The 18,808-nt window shown below is 36.2% G+C and overlaps 1 protein-coding gene across 1 annotated transcript in view; it reads right to left on the reverse strand.

The window, feature by feature from the left end:
• Positions 1-2,451: 2,451 nt before the first annotated feature.
• The window catches only part of SPTBN5 (spectrin beta, non-erythrocytic 5), a gene marked incomplete at both ends in the record, with an annotated part of 118,472 nt that continues 102,115 nt past the window's right edge, over positions 2,452-18,808 (reverse strand). Inside the window, 9 exons of the mRNA XM_083355348.1 lie at positions 2,452-2,579; positions 2,739-2,824; positions 3,466-3,557; positions 4,667-4,753; positions 8,402-8,944; positions 13,185-13,289; positions 14,167-14,343; positions 17,755-17,944; positions 18,215-18,432. Of these exons, the coding sequence (XP_083211474.1) occupies positions 2,452-2,579; positions 2,739-2,824; positions 3,466-3,557; positions 4,667-4,753; positions 8,402-8,944; positions 13,185-13,289; positions 14,167-14,343; positions 17,755-17,944; positions 18,215-18,432 (1,626 nt within the window). The remainder of the gene's footprint in view (positions 2,580-2,738; positions 2,825-3,465; positions 3,558-4,666; positions 4,754-8,401; positions 8,945-13,184; positions 13,290-14,166; positions 14,344-17,754; positions 17,945-18,214; positions 18,433-18,808) is intronic.

An 18,808-nucleotide genomic window follows, 5' to 3' on the forward strand; every position in this document is an offset into this window, starting at 1 on the left:
AGCCATATCTCTTAAATTAATCGTAAAGGCAATAGGGTGAAATGTACTGAAGAACTTAGCATCTCTAGGAAATTCAAGCAAACTGTATTGCTTCTATTTCTTCCTGAAAAGATGCTTAAAAAGCCCCTTCTTTTTCTTGACATCTGTTTCTGTTCCAGATCTCTCTGCAGCACCAAGTTTGTCTGCATACTTTGTTGTGTTCACCATGGGCTCAGATCCGCTGCCTGGAAAAAAAAGAAAGAATTAGTATTGGATGAGAAAGACTCTATAGAAAGAGAATACAATAGAAATTGTATAAAAAAATAAAACAGATATTTTACAACACCTGTATGGCAAACCATTCAGTTAAAAACTGTTGCCAATTGAATTCTACCCTCTCATGACCTTTCTGCCTTCTGACATGGCTGTAGCTCAGTGGTAGAAACTATATTTTGCATCAATGGATCGTAAGCCTTAATTTATTGGTTGTAAGCTACCCAAAGGGACGTGGTGGCTCAGTGGGTTAGGACGCTGAGCTTGTCGATCAGAAGGTCGGCAGTTTGGCGGGTCGAATCCCGAGTGCTGTGTAGCAGAGTGAACGCCTGTTACTCGTCCCGGCTTCTGCCAACCTAGCAGTTTGAAAGCACGTAAAAATGCAAGTAGAAAAATAGTGACCACTAAGGTGGGAAGGTAACAGCGTTCCGTGCATCTTTGGCGTCTAGTCATGCCGGCCACATGACCAAGGAGACGTCCTCGGACAAGCGCTGGCTCTTCGGCTTTGAAATGGAGATGAGCACCGGCCCCTAGAGTTGGAAACGACTAGCACGCATGTGCGGGGGAACCTTTACCTTTACCTTTAAGCTACCCAAAGTTTTTTTTTAAAGATGGGCAGCTATATAAATGGAAAGAAAGGAAGGAAGGAAGGAAGGAAGGAAGAAAGAAAGAAAGAAAGAAAGAAAGAAAGAAAGAAAGAAAGAAAGAAAGAAAGAAAGAAAGAAAAAGAAAACCAGTATATTCACTTTTTCTAAGCAGAGCTTTAAAGAAACTGCTTTATATCAAGTCTAAGCCCTTTCCTAGTTCAGAATTATCAACTTATAGTCCTGTTGTTTGTTTGTTTAATTTTATGCTACCCATCTCTCTATAAGGTGATTCTAGGCAGCATTAACACCCTAGTTAGCAGAAATGTTTCTGAATTTGTACTGTTATCTTAAAGTTACAAACCAAGAATGAACTGTTTGTATTAAATAATGCTTTTGCCATGAAAGCAGGCTAGGTGAGGCCTAAAAAACCATTTTATTCTTATATCATCATTTTGCTGTTATTTGAAAATGCAAAATGAGGACGATCATCAAACACTAGCTATGATGGCCTGATTTATGGTCTTTTGCTATTTACATTCCCCTTTTAAAATAGGTTTAATTGATAAAATTTGACTATTTTTTACTATGACATGCACGGCATAGATAAATCCCATAATAAATTAACATATATAACTCATTTTCATTAGATATTTTATAATAGAGGAAATGATAATTAAAAATAAGAAGCCAAATCTTTTAATCTTTTACACAATCCATAAATGACCTGTTCTGATCCCAAACTCAAAACTATGCATGCATCACAGAGAAAATTACCACCCTCCATTGCCCTCTACGTTATTATAATCAGTGAGAAAAGCAAAGTGAATTGTCATGAAATGATTTTAGTGATTTTTAAAAAAAAAACTAAACATAGAATGACGTTGTTTTTATTTTATGAAACTCTGAGCATCTCTCATCTCTATATGAGAGTTCTGTATTATTTTATTAAATATATATTACGAAAAGAGGAAAAAACAGTACAGTGCTATTACCAAGTTCTTCAGAATTTGGAGCAAGAGTTTTGTACGTTTGCGTCAATATTTCTGATTTAACAGACGTTCCAGAGAGCCTTTCTTCTTGATTAGCTTTGAAGGAAGGAGTTCTCCTATTACCAAACAGTATTAACAGAATTAATTCATTAAATAAAATGGATTTATATGGCCACCCATCGCACAAATGCAAGTCTGGGCAGCAGTTAGTTTTCCTTTACTGAACATGTAGATAAGGATTTAAAATTAAAATGCATAAATGCAGTGTTATTTATTTTACCTTTAGCTAGAAGTATTTTCATGGTAGCTAACATCAAGAAATAAACATGTGCTCAACCACTTAGCAAAACCATAAGGGAATAAAAACATAGAAGCTTTTCATGTTTTCTTCTTTCTTGAACTGAAATGTCTCAACAAAACAGAACTAGATGGAACAATTGCTAGTCTTTTAGTGCTGTGACACAAGTCCTGTTCTCAAAGTTCAAGGCTCTCTATGATGCTTGGTATTCTAATGTTCTTCAGCACGTTGGAAAAACAAGGACTAGTTTATCTGGAATTTTTTTTTTACGAATGCAAACTTAATATAGTGAATCAAATATAATCAGATGAACAGAAATCTATGCCTACCTCAGAAGGAAACCTTTGTTAGTCTGTTTATGTGTAGACGTTCCAGCTGCAGAAATCCAAGGTTTTATTTGAGGTTTCACCACATTTTCACTGATTAAAACTTCCTTCTGATTGCTGTTATGATCTGGAGGAATCCATATAAGAAATCAAAGGAAAAAAAAGGAAAAAAAATGCTGCTATGGAGAATCTGAAAATTTACCATTGATGTTCATCCTTTTGCCCAATATTCTGTTTTGTAAGGGTTCTCTGGGCAAACTGTTCCCTTAAGACTACATTGATTTACCTAAATTACTCCATAAGGCTTGCATCCAATCCTCCATTAACTTCTCAGAAGATGCTGCAAGGTAGTATTCTGCTCCATCCCTTGTTCTGTAAACCGTATATTGAAGACAGAATTGATTTATTCAATATATTATCTGATATATCTTCACGAGAGAATACATACAGAAACATACCCACCAAAAGATCAATTCTTTTTCTTATAAAAATGTTATTAACATTAGCAGACCAGAAAGCAAATACAAATGCTAGTTTTTGTATTCAGCAAAGCCCAAGATATCTTCTCATGCACTGATTTCAGATAAATTCTGTCTTATAATTCCTAAATAAAATTGATAACTTAGTTCAGACCTGAGACTCTCTCCCTTTTGTTAAATGCAATAATGCTTTAGTCTAGGGAACAGCACTGATAGAGGAATGTATGCTTCAGGATGATTAATAGGGACAGATGACGAACCAACGAAAGATGTGAACCAAGGAAAGTCCTTTTGCCTTTGAATGACAACATTTATAGAGCTGGGATGTGCAATGCTGAGAACTTCTTACTCCTCTGATCTTGACAAGTGTGACATCTTTCACAATATGTGGGTATTTTTATTTTCACTTTGATTCTTATGGTGCAAATGGCAGCATCCAATTGTACAAAATCATTCTACAGTAAACTAAGTAGTATTTAGCTTACCAAAGTAAGAGCACTGCATTTTATTTCAACTAACAGTGATGTATTTTACCTTAAGGTGAAAGCATATTGTTTCCTGGGATAGTTCGTTAGCCTCTCACACCTGGCTCCAGCTATGCTAAGTGATAAGTCTGGAAATATTTTCTAAGAAAGGGGAAAGACAAGACAAAATAAACAAAGACTTTCTACCCCATCCTTTTGATTCCATATCCTTTAGAACAGTAAAACGGATTACCTACGGCAACACCTGCGGCCAGCGTCAACTTCCCTCTGTCCAGTGCGCTCCCACAGAGAGGGCCTCCTCAGGGTGCCTCTGATCAAAGAATGCCGATTGGTGGCCCCCAGGAGGAGAGCGTTCTCTGTGGGCACACCAGACCTATGGAACCGCTTACCGGTCGAGCTCCAGATGGCCCCCGACCTTCGCTCCTTCCGGCGCGATCTCAAAACCTTCTTTTTTGAACAAGCTGGCCTGGTCTGACGGGATGGGGTTGGGTTTTTTATAATTAGTTTTAATTTTTAATATGTATTAATTACTACGGGCATAGTTGTTTAATCACTTTTTAATTTTTGTATCCTGTTTTTATTATGTATTGCCCTGTTCACCGCCCTGAGTCCTTCGGGAGAAGGGCGGTATACAAATTAAATTATTAAATTAAATTAAAAACTGTAAAATTATATAGATGATTGTCAAATAAAAATGTGTGTAGTGGGAAATAAGCATTTTGGCGGCAGGGCCTGTCCATTATAATCTACCCACATTTGTGATGCACAAATGTGATTTCTGAGGCACAATTGCACAAGAGAATGTTTATTCATTGTAAAGAACCTTGTAGTAGGTGAGGCGAGTTTTAGCAATTTTGGTTAGTACTTTAAAGAAAATAACTGAGCTGCCTGAAATATGCCATTCTGTGGCCTAGTTTTCTCAAAATGAAACTTTCAAAATTGTTGTTCAAGAAAATATGGCAATGTCACACTTTGCTGCATTGTTCCACTAAAATTGCCAAGGACCATGATGACAATCAACCAATCAATCTATAGATGTATTTTAAATTTGATCCAGAAATATTTTAATCAAGTATTTTGCTGAGTCAGCGGTTTTGATTTCTGTTAATAGGAATTTCAGTAGATAGTGTTAGAAAACATAGTCATTTATCAAACTGCATATCTTAACTAGCTAAAAGAAAAGGTGGAGGAGGATTTTCAGTGAAACTGCAATGGATATTTAAGATCTAAATGATTATAAAATAAAGTACCTGAATCACTTCCTTCTCATCATTATAGAAGTCAAGTTTATGTCTTTGAAGCTGAACATAAAAAGTGTTCCAGGCTCTTGTCTTTGGCTGAAATAATATAATATAATATAAAATAAAACCAACTGTTTTCAAACTGCACAGATCAATCTTGTAATTATTTAGAATTATTCATCCATTATAGCTTGCTTCCACTCTGAAATAACTGAAATTAATCTAATATAGGGTGGAGTAACTCTTTCTGTCCTGAGGCCACAGTCAATCTTCTGCTGTAATTACAGCTTGCCTCTTTCTCCTTCTGTGTACCTGGGTTCACATATACACAACCATTACAGTATCCTTGGTGAGGGGTAAAGCTTTATAATTGCCCTGATTACAATGACCCTGCTCCACAATGCTGCTTCTTTACTACTGTTGACAAAATTCTTGACGCATCCTCAAGTCAGCACTGACTCCTGATAGTTGTCCTGCCGGTTTTTCCTCGCAAGACCCAGCTGTGTGAGCCTGACAGCGTGGATGAAGATGACCCACAGCTGGCCCTGTTCAAGGACGCCCAACGCAGGAGGCAGTCAATCAGGAGTAAACACAGGAAGGCAATGGGGCTCCTCGGAAGAAGGCAGAGAGAAGCCACGCCCTGAACTGTATTTAAGGGGGAATGCGTGGGAGGGCTGGTTTGCTGAAGGCAACCGCTTGAATAGTTCCTGTTTCATAGCTCCTGTTTCATGGTTGGTGTCTGTTTTATGTTAATAAATTTGGCAGGCTTTATTCCAGCCTCTTGCCATTTGTAAAGGGGTTGTCCCTGCCTTTTCTGCAGGGCCGGTAGCAGGCTGGTACAGAACAAGTAGCATTTTGGCATTGCAGCTAACTTTACGTATTGTGGTAGAGATACCAAAAGGGCAGGAAACAGGATAGGCTAGAATAAATATGAAGGGGGGGGGGGGAAGGAGAGAGAAAATTTCTGAAAGTGAAATGTATGGCAAGAAAAACATCAATCCTTGAATTGTACCTAGTATTCTCCTTCTTTTAGCTTTTTCAGATAAATTCTTATAAAAAGGAAAATTAGTTTAATATAATCTCTGGCTAATTGTGTCCCACCTTAACTTTCTTTTTTATCATATTTCATTGGCTTTTAAGTTAATAACCAAAAGAAAGAGAAAAAAAATGACAAAACATGAAGATAAGAGTGATAGAGATACATGGTCAAAGAGAAGCAAAAAAAGCCCATAAAACACATAAAAGTGCTTTCACAAAAAAGGGAAAGAAATATAACAAAGGAAAAAAATGATATAGATTTTGAAAATATTTATGCAACCATCTTTTTTTGCATTAATGAGCCCCATGTTTCATTATACTTGTCTGTACAAAGTTTACAAAGTCAAAAAACTATAAGCATAAGCAGATATCTGCGCATAAGTGGCAAGTGCAGTTGGGTGTTCTATCTACTGAATAAATGGAGCCATACATTTATCTTTACAACATATCAATTTGTTAGCCATATTAAGGGCATGAACATCCCATCTTAACTTTTCATCCATATCATGCAGGTATTCTGCTTACATTTACCTGTTTCCTTCTTGAAAGGACCTGGTCTCTCTTTTCTAGAAAACCTGCCATAATGTATTGATCTGCAGAAATCTGAAATGCATAAGAACCTTGCAAGTAATTTAATATGTTATGATGAAAGCTTGAATACAATAATTCATTCATAAATTTCTACAATAACATGTTAGAAAAAAAAATGCCATGCACACAATCTACAGTTGGGAGGAGATGGAACTAAGAAATAATTTTATTTATGGATTACAAAATCAGTAGATAATTATGTCTCCAGTCTTGGAAATATTAATCTTTATGTATTTGAATCATGAAGACTGAATTACTAAAGCAATCTGACTTACTAGAGGCCTCTGACTGCGCCACTACTCTAACTAATGCTTTATAAAGTTTCATTGGATCATCCAACTAATCTAACTATTCTTTTGCTAAAGTCAGACTAATTGTGATAGGTTATATTTTGCCTTACTGATGTTTGGGTGATGTTAGAAGATGCCATAAATCAGAAGAAAGAGAAATGGCAGATTTGTAGCATTAGAAACTGTATGTTTAAAGAAGAAGTGTGCTTTATGTTATGAAAAGTAGATGACAGTTGTTGTCTTTTGCTATCACACGCTGTAATGACAAGTTGATTTTGGTCTCATTCATTCTGATCTTTAGAGTTTGTGCATATATGCGTATCTTTGTCTCTCTGCTGCATGCTTGCACATGTGTATAAATATGCTGTTCAGCATTGGATTTGAATGCAAAAAAAAACTTTCGGAGCCTCAAGCAACATCTATAATTCCTTAAAGGAGCTACATCTCTTCTGAAAAAAAAGATGTTTTTAGTTTGAGAAGTTGCACCTAGATGCTATATACATGTCTCTGTGCACACTTTTGTATCGATATGATTGATCCTAATAAACAACGTTGCTTAAGAATGAGGATTTTAGAATGTTTCTGATGGATCTTTGAGGATTACTGTTTTATATGCAATTTGGAAAATGTCTAATTTATTCTTGGGGTAGCAATTTTCTTTAATATTCAGCAAATATAAAATTACTATGAGCAATTTCAGACAACTAGCCATTTTGCAACCAGTACATCCCAGGTTATTAGTTTCCATTTCCCACTGAAAAATGAATTCCCCACGACCACTACAAAGTAAAATACAGTAAATTGAATGCATCTGATCTATCATGTTTGTCTTCTTCTTGGCATGACTTTTCATTCTGTCCTGATATTTTATCATTAAACTGGTAGATGGATAGTAGGGCAAATCAGATGTACTGACAATAGGTGCACAGACTGCCTTAGGCCAGTCAGAGCCAATGAAGCTACTTTTGCAGTATTAATCAGTGATGCCAAGAAAGTTCTCCTTATGTGAGAAAATCTCATGCAGCCACAAAAAAAATGGTACCAAGCACAAAAGGACAAAGAAACAATCTATTTTGTGAGTGGATGGGAACCTATGACTGGTAATGGCCCATGATTCCTCTTTCCTGGAAAACGCAAAGAATAAAAGTAAACTATTTTGTCTAAGATTTGAACCAAATATAAATAAATACTGGGTTTTGAATATTGAGAGATCAATCATTATCTGTGCAGTCCTAGATGAACTTAAAACTTGCAGTTCTAAGAATGCCTACTAGGAATTCTAGAATGATGTTACCTTGTGGAAAGTTAAGTAGTTTATTTCAGGTTAAGTCTCTTTCTCTTCTCTTAATATGAAGCAACATTTTTATGGCAATGACTAACATTTTCATTATGCCTTAACCAATTTTTGATGGCTGAAGGCTATACATGGTACCAAATTACATAACTAAGGAGTTAAGATCAGAATTTTTGCCTTGGGATTTTTTCCCTTCAATTTCAGGGTGGGTAGGGATACGCAGATATCCATGTATGGTACCTGGTTTTTTTTTAGAGTTTTTCTGCTGAAAATTGGCAGGAAACTCTGTTTCATTAGTAGACTGCAGCTGAAGTTTGGTGATACAATCTTGGAGGACAATGACCCATAAAAATGAAATATGAGATTGCAAAAGATTGCTCACGATTGGCAGTACGTTTGGCTGTTCTGAAGAAAGGCATCACCTGATTATGGAATGTTTCTTTTGAATCAGCATGATTATTTTATATAAATATTAAGTAATGAAGTCAATGTTCAGTCAACAAAAGGGTAACACAAAAGGGAATAACTTACTTGGGAAGCAGTTTCTGATCCTTCTGGTGCTAATTCTGAGTGCAGAAAACTTTGGCAATCATCAGGGGATCCTTGACCATCCAGAGTTTTCGTTTCAATACTTTCTAACTCAGAGCTAGAAGTTTCGCAACTGTTTTTCACATCTGACGGATTAAAATCACTAGTGTGTGACTCCAAAAACTCAACATCAGATTGCTGGATATTCACGTCTGAGGTCAATGAAGCACATAATGAATTGTCCATTTCTGGCATGGGATTTTCTAAGCCAAGCACTCTTGGTTCAGGAGAATCATTTATCAAGATCAGGTCTTCTTCAGAACTGATTTGGGGCAAACTCTCTTTGGAGTTTTGGGTAGGAGAGACACTGAGGGGTTTTCTTAAGTTGGATATTGAGGACCTAAGTGGTAATTGTTGAGTTTTCTTTGGCTCAAGCATTGTGGTTCTTCTATCTGAATGTCGCCTTCTTAGTGAGGGGACTTTGATCAATTTTGTCATTTGCTCATTTTCTTCTATCGTCATTTGTCTCAGTAGCTTCAATTCTCTCTGAAAGAAATCATTTGGAATAAGTGGAAGGACACAGGAAAGACTGCTCCTGCTTTCTACTGAAACTCTATCATTAGTACATGAAATTTGCAAGCTTCCTGCCACTTGATCAAATGATATTTAAAGTTCTGCACATAGAGTTATTCATCCCTTGAACACATATGCATATGAATATGGAAGAGTTCATCCCTGTATGTAAGTTTTTTTTTTACAAATGTCTCGCTGGCTTCCAGTTTGCCGTGCGGCCACCATGGATGCCTGGGAGATGAACTCCATCTCCCCTGTCAAGTTTTGGATCGCTGAGGGACCCTGAAAAGGGTCAAAGGTCGCCCCGTAGAGGCGACCAGCAAGGAGGGGCTATTGCTGGATTTCGGGAGAGTGGCAACTCTCCTCCTAGAGCCAGCAAATCCCTCCAAACCGGTGGACGAAAGGCCAACCATAGAGATATGGTCCGCCACAAGGCTGCAGACAGCTGAAGTCACAGCTACCATCTGGCACTTGTAAAGCAGCATAGAAGAGACTGGGTGAGATCTAACCCTCTTGTATCCTAATCACTTATTTACCTGCATAAGCTGCTAAAGTATTTTCCCCCCTGTGGTAAGGGAAGGGGGATTTTAACCCACCCTCCAGAAACAGTGGCGATCAATTTATCCCGTGGGGAGTTTTAGAACATTGAAAAAAATACCAGGATTCTAACTGGAATTTTGTTTCCTAACATTGGTGGATTATAAGATTTTTAACTTTCTATTCTTTATTGTTCTCTGATTTTTATGCCTATTTTTACTGAAGATTTGGGTTTTTTTCCTTTAAAAGAGAAGAAAAAACCCAAAAAGATCAAAAGAGCACTGGGGTGACATCTGCTGGCTGAATTCGAGATTCTAACTTGTTATTGTCTAAGAGGGACTTGTTGACATCTTAGAAAAGAGATAAGATATATTCAACCCTGAAACACCAGCTGGAAGAAAATCAGCTCTGTTTTTTCACTTAGTGGACTTTCTGACTGTAAGCTTTCAGTTTTAATATACTGCAATGGAAGAAAAACAGGAATGGACCCTTCCTACAGAGGAAGAACAGCAACCAACTCTTTCTATCTTAAAAGCGATTATCGAAAATTCTTACCACAACTAAAGATGAATTAAGAAATGGCAGGAAGAAACAAGAAAGCAGTATGGACATCCAAACTCAAACTATGATTTCAACTAAAGAATCATCCATACAGAATTCTACAGAAAAAGTGGAACAATTAAATGCTACGACTAAAGATTCAACTATTCAACAAATACAGATAATGGAAGATACAGAAAAGAAATTGATAATAGAGAAAAAGGAAAGGACTTTTCTTATAAATCAGAAGGAATTTGAAGATTCAAAATAAAAACAGATGAAAGAGAAGATAAATACTTTGAGACAACCATGTCCAGAGGGAAAAACCTAGGAAACGGCCTGCTAGATCGGCTAGTCTTCTTAAAAAAATGGCAAGTGGATGGTCCTATCAATGCCAAACAATAGATAGAACAATACAAGGAGATCTGCTTGATGACTTAAAAGCAAAGACACGGAAGATGATTTGGCAAAGAAAAAAAGCCAGAATAAGACTGAAAAGCAATAGGGTTTTGATTTACACATGAGATCTAAAATAAAATATATACAAGTAGATAAAACATGTACTCTGAACATAGAACATTGTAATGGTGTGAGATAAAGAAAAGTTTGATTATGTAAAACTCAGAAGTATAAATATTAAAATAAGAATTTTATATTGTTTTATTAATTTGTCAAGGTAGATGATAAGAACCTATATATTAGTTGTATATCTTAAATATTAGATTTTGTGAGGAATGGAGATAAAGGAATTGTGGACAATTAAAAATCTGGAAAAAAAATAAATATTAAATGTTAAATTTAAATAACAAGGGAAAATTAAAACTGGGAAAGGCTTATTAGGTTACTGAGGGGTTAAATGTCTGAATATTAAAAACAATTAAGATTTGAATATAAGATATTGCGATGAAATAAGTGTGGAAAAATAATCTTGGCTATTAAATTGGAGATTTTAAGAATCCTGAGATGTACTAGAAAATAAGAATATCATCTGTATTATTAATGGGTTGATTAGATGGCGAGAAGTCTGTATAGATAAGTGTATTCAGAACTACAAATTGTGGGGGAATTGTAATAGAAATTGGAGTCATTTGGAACTTGGAAATGATGAAGAATAAACATTAATTTTAAAATACTTAATGGAAAACCAAAATTAACAAAAACTATTAGGTCATTGATTGTCTAAAAGATGAAATGTTAAATTAATTAAGATACACATGAATTAAAGATTATTGATGAATATTAGAAAGCTGTTTGCTGTATGATCGATAGAATTGGAGCTGTGTTGGCTTGAATATGAGACAGTGTAAACAAAGGGGGAAGGAGAGGGAATTGGTTGTTGTAATGTTTTGAGATTTGTATTGATGACACTTAAATGTGATGGAATTGTTGCGCTCAGCTGCCATGTTGCTTTTCAAATATGTTAATTGTAATATTGGAAAAATAATAAAAATATTTTTTAAAAAGTTTGTTACAAATGTCTCACATAGTTTCTATACCACTGGGAAATCCACAATGGAGTCCGGTTGCTGAATTTTCATTCCTGTCCTCCTTCCCATTTTGAAAGAAAACATGCAATTTCGTAGCAGCTCCATTGATTCACTATTTATTCTCACTACTACTACTACTACTACTACTACTACTACTACTACTTCTACTACTTCTATACTACCACCACTATTTTGTCTCTATTGCCATTTCTTTGGCTGTAATGTAAACCAATAGTCACTGGCAATTTTCACTGACACTTTCAGATTGACTTACGCAAAATGAAACAAAGAGTCAAGAATAGTGGGTAAAAGAAATTAAAGATATGAAATAAGAGAAAAGGAAATCTAATTAAACAACTGTTTATATGAACCCTGTTTACTATCTTTGGGTCCTTGCAAACCAACCTTGCTTCCACTACAACCAGGCAGTGAATCATGTGTTGTCTTTTATTTTTACTCATTTGTCTCTAACTCATTTGTCTCATCTTTTTTCCCCAAACATGACATTCTCAGTCTTCCCCTTCCCCTTGCTCTTTTCTCAGTTATTTATTTTGCAATTTGATCTTCATTCATTCTTTCTGTATTAGCAATGTAATTTCATGCTCATCCCTTAAGTAATCCTTTGCCATTGCACTGAGCTTATTTTTATAATTTTCCTGATTTCAATTATATATAGCAATGTAGGCAGAAAAACAGTCTCATTTGCCTCTTTTGTCAAATACTCATTCCTAACAGACTACATACTACTGGCTAAATATTGAGAAGTAGAAGTCATGGAGGCTACAGGGAGAATAAGGTTAACCACACTAGAGTACTCTACTACTTTGGGGAAAAAAGCAATTTAAAAACAAACCCAAAGAAATGTAAGCATTCTCAGAATGATATAGAAAAACATCCATCTTTTGCAGAGGAAGAAAACTTTTGGAAAATTGACAAAGAGATTTTGGTGCTTTTGCAGATGATCTTCCATGGTAGCTATTTCACAGAAGGAGAAAAGATCAGTAAGAATTTTGAAAATTGGGACTTAAGGGAAGAAAAGATCAGAGTGAGACAAGGTCAATCCATTCCTTAACTGCCATTGTCTTAAACTGTCCCCCCCTGCCCCCCCACCAGCAAGATCACCTCTATGGTACAATAGTTCTCTTCATATATCCATCAAAAGTAGCACTTCTGGCTCTGCCTCTGATAGCTGCATGTCAGCCATAATCTGCAAAGAAAAGTCTTCAGATCCTGAAAGTCTACTTACACAGTTATCTCCTTATAGATATCCACTGGAAATGAGAAGGGTGGATAATGTAGTGCTCTGTTATTTTCTTACTGCTCTATGAAGAGCAAAGTGCACATGTGCAAGACAACTGAGGGAAAAAAACAGCAACTAAAGATGGTCTTCCAACCTTCCTGTATTTTAAATCTCTGTGGTTAGAAGGCTGCTCTTTTCTTTATTTAAAAAAAACTATTGGGCTATTGTTGCACTTAGTAATCCATACATAACCATAAGAAGGCCAAGCATAATATAAAAAACAGGTTTGCATGAATTGCCACCTTATTATTAAGCTCAAGTAAAAAACCATATGGGTTTGGGAAAGATGATGAAATGTATTTATATACGGTCTGTCCCCCACATGTCTTCCTTGGGTTTAACACAGTACCTTTGTCTTTCTATTCAACTGTGCAAACTTCTCTTCTTGGGCTTCTAGCATTTTTTCAAAATCTTGATGCTTCTTCAACAGATGTTTAACATCAGAGACAGAATTCTAGGGAACAAAGTCAATAAATACAATTATTTAATACAGAAAGGCCATTGGAGAGAAAAAAAGAGAAAAGAACAGAGTAAGGAGAGAGAAACATCCAAGTTGGTTGTGAGGAATGGCTATGAAGCTTTCCAGGTAATGAAGCACAGATGACTTCTTCCATTTCTTCATTAACAAGGTTATATTTTGAATATGAGTGTTGGAAGGCAACAAGATTTGTGCCTTTACTTGCTATATATGACAAGAACATTCAATTTTTAAGGAATTTTGTTTAGGGGAAGGGTGGGCTAGCAATAGTTATTGGCTCAGCAGCATGCAGTGATTGCAGCAATTTCACTAGAAATTCCCACCCAGCTGGCATTGATATTAGTGGGAATTTTTCTCTATCATGATGGCAACATTGCTACATACCTAGAAAGTCAGTTTTGCTGTCACTGGGGTTGGGGAAGGAATTCTTTCAGTATTATACAATTAAGCCATAAGCCTGTGTCTCATGGGTCTGCTTTCAAGAAGACTCATTGGATGGATTTGAGCTGTTCATTCTGCCTCAGCACTAATCTTACAGAGTTGTTGAGGACAAAATGAAGGGAGCTTACTGGCATTCCTGAAGGAAAGGCAGGCTATAAATCAGACACAAATTCCTCTACCCTTTGGCAGAATGCAGCTGGGAAAAATACAAAGTGATGGAAAGAAGTTTAATAGAAACCAGTCATAGCATCCTTCTTTATTTCTAGCAACAAGAGAAATTCAAAAGAAATTTCCCAGTGCTCTGGGGAAAAGCTAAAAAATAAAAGTAGGTAATCAAAATGTTTCAGAAGTGATACAGTTGTTTTGAACTAGGTTTGACTTTGGCATTTTGCACTATATTATGCTTACTTACCCCATAATTTGAATCTGAAAGAAAACTCTCCTTAGCTGTCAACCAGGTTTCAGCAAAGTCCAGCTCCCTTTTTAATAGCTGAATCTCCCAGTTTTCCTCATACAAATCCTTCTTCATGTCCCAGATTTCCCTCACTTTTTGCATTAGCTCCAATAATTCATAGAGTTTCTCTTTGATCTAGAGAAACAAATTCCCAAATTTAAATTGAAGGAGGGGAACAAAAATTGATCATTTCATTTCTCATTTATTACATAAGCTGAATTTGTGGAATCTTCCCAGGAAACCATTTGAGCTGTTTTGTTTCGGGGAATTCAATCCTAAATTATGAAATGGTCTTTTCCCCCGCTGAAATAAGGTTTACCTCTAAAAAGAATTTCAAAGTGATGTACAATAGCCACTAAATGCCAGCAACCAATAAGCAACAAACAGCATAGTTAGCCATAGCCTTTAATCACATCTTTTAAGAAACTGAGAGAATAACAACAAATAAATTTAGTAACATATGGATAGGAGAACAACAGGTTTCAGTTGAACCCTGACAAAACTGAGTAGCTCTGGTTTTGGGGCCTTCTGGATAAGATCTTCACGATCTGGCCCAGACAAACTCTGTGTGCAATTTGGGTGTCCTTCTAGACTTATGATTCCTGCTTGAGGAGCAGGTGGCAGTCATGGATAGGAGGACCTTTGCATAACTTTGAGTTGTACACCAGTTGCACATTTTCCTGAACTACAAAGAAAGTTTTTCATGCCCTGTTTACCTGTAGAATGGGTTAGTACAGGGGTCAGCAACCTGAAACAATGAAAGAGCCACTCAGAACCGGTTCCCTCACAAAAGGAAAAACTGGGAGCCGCAAAAAATGTGTGCGCATGTGTGTACATGTGCGCATGCGCAGAACAGAGTTTGACTGAAGAGTGGAGCCAAGGTGAGATATGCACCTACCCTGCATATTTGAATTGATTGGTTGAACATTTTTTTTTTGGACTGCACATGGCAGAGGACTGGGAGCCGCAGGAGATGGTTGAAAGAGCCGCATGCGGCTCTGGAGCCGCGGGTTGCAGACCTGTGGGTTAGTATACCATGCCCTACATGAAGTTGTTCCTGAAGAATAACTGGAAGTTTCAGCTGATGCAAAATGCAGCTGCTTTTACTTTTTCTGCCATGGCAGAAAGAAAGAAGATGGACAAAGAAGTGTGAACATACGGTTTGGCTTTCAATTCCAAAAATGAGGCAGATCAATTGTACAATATAATCTTTGTCTGGAAGTCCTACAGATCCAAGATACTGAAGCAAGCTGAATATTTTGAGGACTTGACCAATTTGTTTTGGAGGTTACAATAACTATTAATTTTTTTATCCTGAGAAATGCAAATAGAATGGTTTCCCAAAAATGCCCAGAAAAATTCATATTTAGTAATAAGATTTTTAAACAATTTTTACCCCCTGGCTCATTTTTATAATTCATACACAGCTAAGTATTGTTATAAAAGTCATTATGAAGTTATTAAGATATGACCATAGGGAACTTTTAAACAAATACTGTTCTCTTCTTCCTTCTTTTTAATACACTCTGAAGGATCACATTTTGTGTTTAGATCTGGAGACCTTGAGTCTGACTGGGTTGTCTCATATCAAATTACCATCTTATTCTCTCTCTACCCTGTTTGTGCTTTTTTTTACATCACAAGATCAACTAATTTATTTTGAAACTTTAGCTAGCTGCCTTATGTCATCCTTATTTTAATCCTCTCAAACACTCTGAAAAGAGGGTTTTTTTCCTGCCATTTCTTAATTTTTCATCTTCAGTTGTTATAAGAATTTGGATAATCGCTTTTAAGATAGAAAGAGTTGGTTGCTGTTCTTCCTCTGTAGGAAGGGTCCATTCCTGTTTTTCTTCGATTGCAGTATATTAAAACTGAAAGCTTACAGTGACTCTTGCAGTTGAAAATAAAATTAAACTGGAATTTCCTGAATCATTTTTATATCCATATCACAAATGCAAGTGCAATAATTAGGGGATGTTTGTTGAAGTCAATTTAGAAGCAAGATTCAGAGTAATTTTTAAAGAAGTGAAACAAGTTAAATTAACCACCTCAGCATTTCACAACTTGGCATCCTTTTGATGTATTGGAACTACAATTTCCAGGTAATATTTTTGGAATTGCACTCTCAACAGATTTGAACAATGTCAGATTAGGGAAGGCTGGCTTTACCATTTAAATTAATTTTCCTTGTAGGAAAAGAAAATCATGCATGCATATCTGCAAGAATCATTGCTCATGATGTATAGAACTAAGATACTGTCAATGCTGCAAACATTGACATGTTTTTGCACTGACAATATAAGAGGCAGCCTTTTGCTTTAACTGATTGTCTTTGAATCACTAAAGCGCGGGAGGAATTCAACCCGGATGTTTTGAGAAGATAAGGGATAGCGCGCTTCAGAAGGGAAGTGAAACTTCGTGTGTTAAACTAATTGGTGAATGTGATTTATGACATGTAATTAAGGGAGGGAATTCTGTATGATATGATGTGTTAAGGGGAGGAGAATTCAGATTCTGGCATCCTTTCATGAGTGCCGATGCTTCATTCTCATTATTATAGACTTTTTAGAATAAACAATCATGCAATGTTCTTCAATCTGTCTCATTAGTCGGAACCATGACATATACACTGTAGTATAAGTTAAACCCAATTATAACAATTGCTTAATATTCTAATTTGTTGAACTGTTTCCCATAATTTTCCAATTTAAATGAACTGGGAATTTTACAGATTGCACTGTAAAAAAAGTTATAGAAGCAAGGCCCAAATATTTTGAAGTCTATTTGAAAGAATAGATAGTCTCTCTCCTGACAAACCCTATAAGAAAATGAGAGAATACCAGCTTCAGAAAGTGAGGCAACCACAAACTTTTTAGTAAATGTAAATGTTTAGAATCTGCTCAGGAAACAAACCCAGAGTAAAAGGGATTGAAAAGTTATTTTTTCAAAAAGATATGTTGCCATTAACATACACGCTAATGCTTATTCTTGCCTAGCACATTCTAAAAGGAGCTTTGATATCTCACTGACTACTATCCTACTCCATTAGTTTCATCTGGGTTAGCAAAAATCTTGATGTCCTGCTCCTAATTTTTTCTTGCTCTTAGGTCACAGTTACTTTCTGAACCCAGCTGGGAAGGTTGGCATGTTTGTAAATTAAGTGTAGAAACCAAACATGCAAACTCTTCTTGATAAAAGAAGAATCCTAGATTTGATCACGAGTTTGGTCTTGTCTTAGCTCCTTTTCCTATGGCCCTCCCCTTGTGTAGGTAGTAATAATATTTTATGCTATCCTATTTACTGATGCAAACACAATTTGGTTGCAGGAAGGCAGTTCATAGTTCACTCAGTCAACTGCTTTAATGCCAGTAAATGAATCCATTGATTCAATTCATTTAAAGTACATTCTTTTGTAGTTCTAGGTATCTCACAACAATGGTGAAAATGCAGAAATATAAAATAATAAGAAGCAAACAGATTAACCATGTTATGTGTATAGCTATACTTGCTATTTCAATGTATTGCTTTCTTTAATCAGTAGCTTACCTCCATGCACATAAAATGCCCTTCCTTCACCAGATTATTTCCAATTTGCTCCAAATCTTCATATTTCAACCACTGTTTGTCTATGTCAAGCTTGTATTCCTTGTGGCGTTTAATAAGCAATTCAGCTCCCAGAAGATCATTTGCTACCTCCTCTGAAACAATCAGGGAATGCATCTTTCTTGCCCAGGCTCTGCCAAAATTCCAGAGAATAAAAAGTGGGATTATTATCATAGGAGATACATTGGGCACATAGCAAGTAAATATTTCATATATATCTCAAAATGTTAAATACAGTTTCCATTGTCTTATATTCAAAAGCATTGAATATAGATATAAGTATAGAACTGGTATACATGTATCCAAATGTTTTTAAAATTCTCTGTATCAAGATTTCATCTGCACCTTTCCCCCCGCCTTTAATATTATGAAAGGAAACTCTATTAGGCTAATTCATACATACGTCAACTCTCTGCAGTCATTGAAGTAGATTTGGACTTGTTCAGCCTGCTGCAATTTCAGCTTTCTTTCTACACACTTCTTGTCTAGTTTTTCCCAGCACTCATCAACCTCAGAAAGTCTGTTCATCATGTTCTCCCTGGGCAGGGGGTAGAGGCAGCCCAGGCGCCAGGCCTCTCCTCTAACTCTTTCCAACTCTTTTGCGATGGCCGCTAGTTCCCTCTGAAATACACAAAGGAAAACTAACTAGCTTGGAATATTCAAGGCACATTTTTTGCTTCTTTCCCATAGGGCTTCATGTCTTTTTATTAGATAAGAGTGAGATGGATCTGAATCACCTTTCCTTCCCTGTCATTAATATAATTTCAAACAATGTGAAGAAGGAAACAATCTGAGCAAAAGAGGAAGTCAGAAAAAGAGAGAGAGAACAGTGAAAGAACCCATGTGAGATGGCACCCATGGATAGCCTAATAGAGAGGAAGGGGCATCTGGGTAATGTAAAAGTTCTATTGTAAGCTTGGTCAATACTTACCTATTCCCCTACTTACATTAGGAAAGCAAATGATAGATAATTTTCCTGCCACAGGAAATCTATCAA

Source organism: Vipera ursinii, assembly GCF_947247035.1.
Source record: "Vipera ursinii genome assembly, chromosome: 1".
Classification (NCBI taxonomy): domain Eukaryota; kingdom Metazoa; phylum Chordata; class Lepidosauria; order Squamata; family Viperidae; genus Vipera; species Vipera ursinii.